At 43.7% G+C, this 10,356-nt stretch overlaps 1 protein-coding gene across 1 annotated transcript in view; it reads left to right on the top strand.

Moving 5' to 3' along the window:
- The window catches only part of LOC142948315 (alpha-1,6-mannosylglycoprotein 6-beta-N-acetylglucosaminyltransferase B-like), a 99,654-nt gene extending 91,309 nt beyond the window's left edge, over positions 1–8,345 (top strand). The window contains exons 12-17 of the mRNA XM_076090274.1: positions 185–340; positions 567–713; positions 1,237–1,353; positions 4,903–4,977; positions 6,868–7,151; positions 8,147–8,345. Coding sequence (XP_075946389.1) covers positions 185–340; positions 567–713; positions 1,237–1,353; positions 4,903–4,977; positions 6,868–7,151; positions 8,147–8,345 — 978 coding nt within the window. The remainder of the gene's footprint in view (positions 1–184; positions 341–566; positions 714–1,236; positions 1,354–4,902; positions 4,978–6,867; positions 7,152–8,146) is intronic.
- The last annotated feature ends 2,011 nt before the right edge of the window (positions 8,346–10,356 follow it).

The following is a 10,356-nucleotide window of genomic DNA, read 5'->3' on the forward strand; positions in this document are numbered from 1 at the left end:
CAGACAGCTCACACAAACATCAGAGATGTAACAAACACAGCACACTGTACTTGGACACAGATTCTTCAATCATATGCCTCTATCTGCTGTTCTTTTCTGACACACGCTTTTCCATACGCCTTCCTCTCATGACCCTCCGCCCTCAATCTCACCAACCCATCTTTTTCCCTTCCTCCTCCAGCAGGGTAAGGATGGTTTCCTGCAGATTCTCCACAGGTACATGGAGGTCCACGGCACAGTGTACTATGAGACCCAGAGACCTCCGGAGGTCCCGGCCTTCGTGAAGAACCACGGCCTGCTGCCTCAGCATGAGCTGCAGCAACTGCTGCGCAAGGCCAAGGCAAGAAAGCGAGGAAAATATTCCCTACATACTTACATTCTCACTGCTGGTGTCATAGAGTGAACACAGACTCTTCATCTGCAGCATTTGTTCTGTCTTTAACAGTACGCTCACGTTTATCCAGAAACTGATAATGATATACACACTCAATACCACATTACGATACTGATCTAAAGACATTTTGAAGCTAATTATCATAAAATAACATCCCTGGTTGTTCTTCTAGCTCTTCATTGGCTTTGGCTTCCCCTACGAAGGCCCTGCCCCTCTGGAAGCAATAGCCAACGGCTGCATCTTCCTGCAGCCCAAGTTCCACCCGCCTCACAGCTCACTCAATCATGAGTTCTTCAGGGGCAAGCCCACATCTAGAGAGGTAAGCTCATTATGTCCATTACTCCCCCACCATTAGTCACTGATGAGAATATTTTTGGCCGCTGCTGCCAGCCAAGTTGCCAAATAACTTTATTCATCAGTAGATCTTTAAAAAGAACTGGCACAAACTGTAGGTGCGGACAGCACATGTTAGCGCCTGTTAATTAAGAGGCTGGAACATAGCGTTCCTGCTACAACTCAATCTATGTTGCTATTAATGAAAATACACTTTGGAGGAATTCTTGCAATATTTTTTTCTGGCCCATTGCATTCTTTATAGCCCTGAGAAGAATATCATAAAAAAAGGTACACATAGTTGATATGCTAGCTTGCTTTGCTCTGAATGTATCAAACATATTTTTATTTGTCAAAAATGAGACTGGCATTTAAAACCATTGAATACCCCAAAAAAAGGAAAAGTTAAGAATAAGCAAGATGATCCAACTCCCCTCAATTACCCTGTTAAGACGATCATTTTAGACACACAGAGCTCTTACTGTAGGCCCTGCATGTGTTTTCTGTAGGTGTCCTCCCAGCACCCGTATGCAGAGCAGTACATCGGCAAACCTCACGTCATGACGGTGGACTACAACAACTCCCTGGAGTTCGACTCTGCCATCAGGGAAATCATGAGGACCAAGGTACTCTTCTTAACCCGCTGTTTTCTGTAAGGATAGAAAATGAGACGTGTACGTTGTGTGGCGGAGCTTTCAATTAGCTCTGAAGGCAGCGAAGCTGTCAGGCAATGACTTTAAATTGAAAGTGAAATGCCTTTTCTATCCATTCAGCTTCTCCTGAAGTCAAATCAGTCATCTGCATCATAGACGTGAGGAGGTGTTCTGCGCTGACACCTCATGAAATCCTCCTGATTGATTTGAATATTAATACTGGCGGCTAGCTGGGATTGTATCAGTCAGTTCACTGATGTGAATCAATTCGGCATGAAACAAGCAAAAAAACTATAAAATACAATTTTGCAACATCAGATAACACACCACTCTATTATTTTACTCAGTGAGGTTAGATTTGTAGATGTCCTTGTTCTAGTTTTCGTTTGCCTTTACCATCAGTGAGCTGTGATGAAGTTACAATAAAGTACTGGACCTCTTGTCGGCGCTGTAGGCGTTTTATTAAACTTGACAAACGGAACTGTAGCTTTGCCACCGTGGCGCTTTCCAAACTGTGCCAGTGTGTAGGTAGCAGTCTAATACTGCAGAGAGCTGAACTTTTTCACGCAGGACATGTGGGCTGAAAGAGAATGTGAGGCTGGTAGGAACTGCCAAGTGTGGGAGAGAGGTTAATTAGGGAGTCAACCAGGGAGATTAAATCTTTCTGGAAAGCACGACAAAGGGGGAGAAAATGGGAAAAGAATAGAGAGAGAGAGAGCGAGAGATGAACTTACAGACAGAGAAACAGAGAGATTGAGAGGGAGTCTGAGACCCAGATCGACTAAACGTCTGAATGGTCTTGAAAGCTTTCTGCTCTCATTAAAATGAAAGACACACAAAGTATGAACCTGTCATATTTCAAACTAAGTATGTTTAGAAGAGTTAAGATTTCAGGTGCATCAAGAGCATGAAATCAACACTTTGAATAAGGTATTAAGCGGTGGATCACTATTCTGCACATGGCTTTTAATGTTTAGAGAAAGCATTGTCTCAGGCGGTGTGTCCATGCATGGATACTGAAAACAAAGTGCTTTGTGTCATTACAAACACAAAACTTAAAAGAGATATGGCTTTGAATAATATGGTTTTGGCATTATTCATTTCCATTTCAGCCATCTAGCTAATTCTTGTCTTTGTCAGGAGGATCATGCGATGGGTCGCGTGTGTGTGTGAGTGAGTGTGCACCTTTGTGTCTGTCCACGGCTAATCTCGCATTCTTCTGCAGCAAATTGCACAATATTTTGGATGGACAGTTATAGCTGCACACTCAAAGACATTTCGAGGTCTCGAGACACAGTTATTCTGTGCCTTTTTATTGGGCATCAACCTTGCGTATTGTCGGAAAAATTGATTTCGAAGCCTAAAACTAAAACACTTCAAGTCGCAGTTACGCCTAAGAAACCGAGTTGAGACGCACACCCGCACAGAGCCGGTGCAGACATCTGCATGAATTAAAATGAGAGCATATCTGTTGTGTGAGAGGTGCGAGTAAAAAAACATGTCTGATATGGGGGTCTAGATGGGGGGGTTAGACGATTTTGGGTTGTGTTCATTCAATCAAACATTACAGCTGTGGTTGTTGCAGTCACACCTGAGGGAGATCTGCACTCTACAGAGTGCACCTTTCTAGTTTCATATTGTAGTCCTCAGTAATGCTCCAACAAAGCATCAATTTAAACTGCACGAAGGGCACTGAAGGGATCATCTGCAGTATGAAGACCACTGTCTCCGTGATCTGTTAAAAGGCTCTGTACTAGTTTGTGCCTTTAGCAGATTAGAGGAAGTGTGCATGAAAATGAGAGGAAAGGTAATGTGTGCATGCTTGCATCTCATCTGTGTTGTCAGACAAGATACAGCTCAGCAGCCTTGGCTGACTGCTCCGTCTCCGTCTGCACTGTCAGACCACTGAGAGAGAGCTGATGGACCCCTTCACCCTTCACTGGAGGCACGATGCCCCAGCAAACACACACACACACACACACACACACACACACACACAGACAAATAATAGTATTCTCCTTGCATTTATAAACACATTTGGAGAGACACTGAAGTTCCACTAATCAGGCATATCAGCACACAGAGCCTTACCCACGCATTACAGCTGTTGACTTGTGTGTGTGTGTGTGTGTGTGTGTGTGTGTGTGTGTGTGTGTGTGTGTGTGTGTGTGTGTGTGTGTGTGTGTGTGTGTGTGTGTGTGTGTGTGTGTGTGTGTGTGTGTGTGTGTGTGTGTGTGGCGCAGAGGCTCATGTTCAGTCATGCAGGACAAAGCAATCTCTGGCTCGCTGACAAGTTCTCATGTTCCAATAAATCCTTTCTTCATCTCATTCATTGTGTTTTTTCTTTCTCTGTCATCCGTGGTTTCATTATTCCCTTTCTTTTATGTGTTCCTCCTTTCCGACCTTCAGTCTTTCTCCCTCCATCCGGTTGAAGAGTCCTTTGCACAATCTTTGGCCAAATTATGGTTTCAATATTTTATGCTTTAGTTGATTAAACTGATACTTTCTGTGATAGAAGATGAAAACGACGTGTAAAAAGTTTTGGTTTTGAGGAAACTGCAACTTCTTTGTTCTATGCTGATGTAAAATTCTTCTTCAGGCTGCTGCTGTAAATGAGAACATGCTCTGAAGTCACCTTGCCTTTAAGTAAATTGTGACAGAAAGAAAAGAAGGAAGTCTGTTACAGTGGATTGTTAGAGTTTCTGTCCCTCCCGTGCAAATGTTTACTTTCTGCTCCGGCTTACAAAGTAAATTAACATGAGGCTTTGATCAGATTTGCAGATTTTTTTAAATTGCATCATCCCTGCATACTCGCTTCTCAGTGGTTTTCTCTTGAAATGGGCCAAGTCTGATTTCACACATGGTTGAACATCATGACTGCTTAGATTTTAGATTGGAAATGCAATTTGGTGAGTCGTGTATCATTTACTGAGGCATAAAGACAAGCCGCTTCGATCTCTGCTGGCAGCGTTTAAACGTGGAGAAAAGTCTCTCCATTTGTTACACTTTTGTAACAACTTCCTTTAAGTCAATCACGGAGCTTTGATGATATTTGTATGGAGTGTGGCTGATTTCTAATTAGGATATCAACAATATAAAGCACTTCTATTATCAGCTAATTGAATTTGTATTATTCCAAGCACTGCCGTTGGAGCTATTTTACATTCGTCCAGCATTTGCGTGAACTGGTATTAGCGAGAACACACAAAAGAATATGCATATATATTTTTTTATTATTATTATTTATTTACAGCTCATCACTAATTAGGACAATCAAAAGTATTCTTTTAGTTATACAGCCAGCACATCACAGCAGGGGATGATCTGTTAGTATGCAAATGATGCCTAATGAGTTTCCAAGCAGCCATCGCCGAAATCTGACAATAGAAGCATCCACCTGCTGAAATGAACAAAGAGGATTATTGTCAACAATGAATTGACAGCAACAAAAAGTACATTTTGCGATGTGCAAATTATGGAAACATTAATGGGGTGCGGACTGTGTTTCTTTGTCATTTTCAGGTTGAGCCATATCTGCCTTATGAGTACACCTGTGAGGGGATGCTGGAGAGAGTACATGCCTACATACAGAATCAGGTGAGGTTCAGTCCACGTCGAGACAAATGTACAAAGAGTGCTGAAAAACACACACACACACACACACATGCAGAGATCCTCTCTTTTACACGCTAGTTCTCCCTCTCTCATACATACACTCTTTTCACCAGCTCTCAAACTCCCCACTCTGATCAATATTTCATCAGTGTGTGCATTCAACACCCAGAACATTGTGTAGGTCTGCTTCACTGTGTGTGTGTGTGTGCGTGTGTGTGTGTGTGTGTGTGTGTGCGCGTGTGTGTGTGTGTGTGTGTGTGTGTGTGTGTGTGCGTGTGCGTGTCATTATCTCTGTACTCCACGTATGTAGACTTGTGATTAATCTACATGCTAATTCTCATTACAAACCACATATCTGCCCTCCAGCTCTAAAGCAGAAGGTCTCCTGACACTAATGAGGAGGGATGAGTAAGGAGAAAGAGCAGAAGTGTGGGCATGAGCATGATGGAGGACTGGGATGAAAGAACGATTTTTATTTGTATTTATAATCCCACCCTAGATGTCAGACAAACTGCAGAGGTGTCTCTCAACAACCTTCGTCTGCTCTTGACTGGCGGCTGGTTTGGATACAGAAACCGCTACTGTAGCCTTTATACTGTTGAAAGAGGAACAGGAGAAACTGATTAATCAAGATTGACCATAAACCTTATTACTTATGCAAATATGCATTAGTAATAATTACGCACTAGCATTGCTGTAGCAGCTACGGCTGGTTTTTGCCTCACACTTTCTTGTTTTTTAATTATTCACTCCTGTGTAAATCAGTACTGTACAACTCTTTGAATTGTTTAAAAGCGCCTTATAAAATCAACTTTCCTTGCTATGCTTTTCCATGTCGTCGTAGCTTCAGCACCCGTCGTTGTTTCCAATGGAGACACGGCGTCAGCTGTGCCTCCGACGTTCAAGTAGCAGCAGCACAGAGCCAGAGGGCAGTTGCTGCTCTTGTGAATTGCCACTGGCTGCCATATCAATTGATTGATTAAATTGCCACCACAGCTTGTTGTGTGATTTTGGCAACCCCAGAAACCAAACAAAGAAAAGGGAAAACATTGCTGTTATCTGAGTCCCCTGAGTTATGCTTACACCCAACACAGCAGTGAACAAACAAATTAAAAGTTGTGTTGGAGTAACATCAGGTTTGGGCCAGTACACATTGTATGATATCAGTTATCTTAACTTGCTATGTTGATTAAATGTTATTCCCTACATTTTAAGATACAACCTGCTCTACTACGATTAGCAGCATATGATACAGGATGTTGGTAGTATTCGACACAGCCAGAATCACCGGGCGACAAACACACCAGTAACTGCTCGCTGTCTGACAAGACCTTTACTGTTAAAGGATAGATTCACATATTTTTCAAGTCTCTTAACACAATAATTCGGTGTCCGTATACATAGAAACAGTTTCTACTTGCTGTGATGGTTCCTCCTGTTCATACATGCTGTAAAGAGATCCCCGCCAAAGAGATTTCGAATGTGATGGGTGCAAAAATACAAAAGTAAGCTGTAGCTAATATGATGTTTCAGAAGAGTCAGTCTGGCTTTTTTGTTCCCTTACTGTTTCCTTGCTAAACCGTGCAGGGAGGATCCCCACTCGATTTGACTAACTCAGAGCGCTAAAGCCAGCTTCATATAAACTTTGGAATGCAGCTTTGCACAAAAGAATTACTGTGGATTTGTCTCCCATCACTTGCATCACGCCAATATGGACAAGAGGAATGTTCAAAGCAGGAAAAAACTGTTCAATGTCAACAAAAATGTGCACCAATCCTTTAATTTGCTTTCTTCTGAGCTGCCTCACCATTCTGCCTAGAAACAAAATAACATGATTGCCCAAATGAAGGTTACTATATCTTTCCCCTCAAGGACTTCTGTGCACTCGAGGCTCCCTTCATTCCAGCCAACCTCTCCAGACAGGTGTCTGCTGGTGGCAGCAGGATTACAGGACCCCTGTTTGTGCCCCTGCCCAATTCCACAGCCCTTGGCTGGGCGTCCAATGTGACGGCGCCCCCCGCCTGGCCTCCTCTCAGCTCCCTCAGGCTGCTCATATCTCAAGAGGGCCAGTCCTGCGTGGAGGCGTGCCAGTCGGATGGTTTCATCTGTGAGCCCGCTCACTTCCGCTTCATCAACAACAAGGAGGCCCTGCGCGGGTAAGTCAGCCCAAAGTCCATCTGAGTTACGTGGACCCCACGGGGCCGAATGCTGCATCCTTACACACTTTTCGACATCGTGACAAGTCCTCAGTTGCAGTCTTTGGACTCCTGTGTCTGGTGTATTCACTCTCTCAGCTTTTCCTGAAGAACATCTTATGTCATCAAAACACTGTCAGTCATTTCTACATGGAATATAAATAGGAATTGGAAACAAACAAGCAATTTCTGATATTTTTTTCATCTCTTAGCACAAAAATCGAAATCCCCTCAAGAAATATTGACAGCTCTGTATCTAAAAGACTCCTGGTGGTTACAATTCATCCACACAAATGTATAGCATCTAAACCTGTATCTTAATATTGGTTGACACTGAGAACAGGTGGGGGCCGAATCTCACCAGGTACTTATTTAGTTTACTGGACCAGCTCCAAGCAGCTGAACCACAAACTTAAGTTTCCGGAGCTCTGAGACTGAAAGCCTGCCGGTGTTTGAGTCTCTCCTCCAAAAAAAACCCTCCACTGACTGCTCTCAGCTCCGGCTCTTATTCTTTGCTCTTTTCATCCTCCAAGAGTCTTCTGTGTTTACTTCTCGGTCTCGGTTTATAGTGCCGCTCTCCGTTTGTTTCTCTTCTGTTACTCCTCCTCAAAGCTCAAGTCTGTTCTCTGACAGAAGTTATCTTCCTCACACTGACACCTCATACTTGACTCGCAGTTTTATCCAACTTCCTTGTCACTTTTCCACCAAATTTCGTCGTTCTCTTTTTTAAAATCGGCATCTGAAGTGTGATGAAAGCGAAGAAATTTCTCTTGTTTCCCGTCTCCCCTTCCATGTGTTTTGAGGTTACGCCAATTCCACTTTCCTGTTACTTGTCTCAAATAAAAAATAGCTTTTATTACTTCTTATAAGTTAGTCTTTTAAGAACACGGCAGAACTTAAATCCGGTGAACTGTTATTTTAGGGCGTATGCAGACCTCCTTTGTTTCACCCCTCAGGTTGGAGGTGCAGTGCGACGTGGTAGACTCCGAGATCAACCACATCCTCCCAGCCTTCTCGGTGGTGCGGCGGGAGTGCAGCCTCCAGCGGGAACCCCTCCTCTTCAGCTGTGCAGGATACTCCCCCAAATACAGACGCCTTTGCCCGTGCAGGGACTTCCGACGCGGCCAGGTGGCGCTGTGCAGAGACTGTCTATAATGACGGGACAGGTGAAGGACAGACACAAAAGAATTAGATTCCGATTGGCGGGAGGGTTTTGAGGGGGAGGGACACCGGAAGGCACCCGTAGTAGAACGGGTGTAGAGCTGTGAGGAACAGGCATGCATGGATTTGAAGAGCTAAAAGCAGGCTGGAATAGCTGTCAGGTTGTAAGTGAGGACTTTGGTTGTTATAACAGCTGTGTACTGTAACTTGCTGAAGTTAAAAAAGCAGTAAGACTTCGTAGAACAGGGCTCCAGTGATGAGCAGGTGTCACTTTAACCAGAGGAAGAGGCTGGCTTACCCACGGCAACGAACCTTCGACTACAGGATCAGAGTTAATACAAGAGGTTTACTGGTGATATAATACACGACATTTCATCTTCTGGAGCTGCGTCTCACCAAAAGTTAGGTGTTTAAGTTGGAAAGTATGTACTTGAAGAGGCTTGTGACTGCAGAAAAACTCAGTATTGGGACTATTGTGTCATTCCATGACAGAGTCTTCAAATACGTTGGCTTGGAGAAGGCAACCTCGGGTCAATATCCAATCTCCTCTCTGCACTTGGACAAAGGATGATGGACAACCAGGTTATCTCCCTCGCTTTTACTCTCGTCCTCCAATGATGGACAGAGTAATTTATCAGACTGAACCAAAAGTCTGAGGCAGCATCGGTCAATGCAATCATCTCTTGTCGCAAAAAGGAAAGAAGGAGGAGGAGGATAGAGTACAAAAGTAAAGAGTGCAAGATTATTTTTCAACAAATAAGCCTTTAGAGCTTATTTAAAGAGTCTTTTAAAGAGTCCTTCGGGCTTTATTCTGGAAAAAATGAAATGAAAATAAAAAACTCTGAACAGATCAAAGTGTTGAGGTGGGTTTTATGTTCCGTCTGGTCTTCACTCGGGCCCTTCCTATCTTGTGTTTCTTCTGTTCTTGCTCCTACACCCATCTGTCACAATCACATTCATCTGCATTTCCATCAATCCAACTGGAGGGGGAAACGAGACAGGGTGGGGAATCAGATTTCAGATTAACGTCTGGTATTTTCCTGACGGGTAACAATATGGGTTTACTTTAACTACATTTTTTTATACTCTGGAGGCTGTCCATCGGCATTCTGGGAAACATAGGGAATCACTTGTAAAGCTATGAAGACAGGTTTAGAGAAACTGTTGGCACCAAGAACACAGCTAAAAGAGAGTGAATATTGGATTTAGCCCCAGCATGCTGTTCAGATTATAAAAGAGTGCGATCCCGATATTCCAGAGGACAAACACCTGGTAGCATCTCAGGCACGTTAGCTTTAATCCCTCCACACCATATTTTCGCACAGACTAGAGTTTCCCTGAGACGTTCACTGGGGCTGCAGAGACCAGACGTCCTTTGTCCAGGTCAGTCCTAATTAATGGTTCTATGTCAAGGTGTCCCAAATCTTTGTCATCTCTGTCCTCCTTTTCACCACATGCTCCAAAGACCTCCAGCTACGCTGTAGTCTTCCCTGTGCAAAGAGAAAACTTTTATTCTTTTTAAACTTTGTCGGCTAATTATCTTTGCCAGGAGAATCATGCCTTCACTCGAGTGAGTGAGTGAGTGAGTGGGCGTGCACCTCCGCGTCCGTCCGCGGTCTCACATTCTTCTGCAGCAAACTGTCAAACATTTTTGCGTGGCCAGTTATGGTTGCATGCTCAAGGACGTCTCATGGTTGCGGTGATTCACATTTTGTGAAAATACCTTTTACTGCCAGTTGTATACTGCCATTGACTGCCTGCTGACTCCTCACTCACTACTCTCAACCGGGCCGGGAGGGGCTGCTGATGAAGAAAACATTCTCTACACTCAGCCGCTGCTTTGCGGCCAGAGGCACGGTTATTGAGTCCAGTAGATCTTCACTCCACTGACTGCACCTCTTTTCTTTTGATTTTATGTATTTGGAGCCAGATCGGATTAACCACAACAGTAATGAAGGCCATCCGTATAATCAATGCACAGTTCTTTGATTAACTATTAACTATT

This window comes from Anarhichas minor, unplaced genomic scaffold (genome assembly GCF_050575085.1).
Source record: "Anarhichas minor isolate MPS153535 unplaced genomic scaffold, ASM5057508v1 ptg000012l, whole genome shotgun sequence".
In the NCBI taxonomy this organism is placed as follows: domain Eukaryota; kingdom Metazoa; phylum Chordata; class Actinopteri; order Perciformes; family Anarhichadidae; genus Anarhichas; species Anarhichas minor.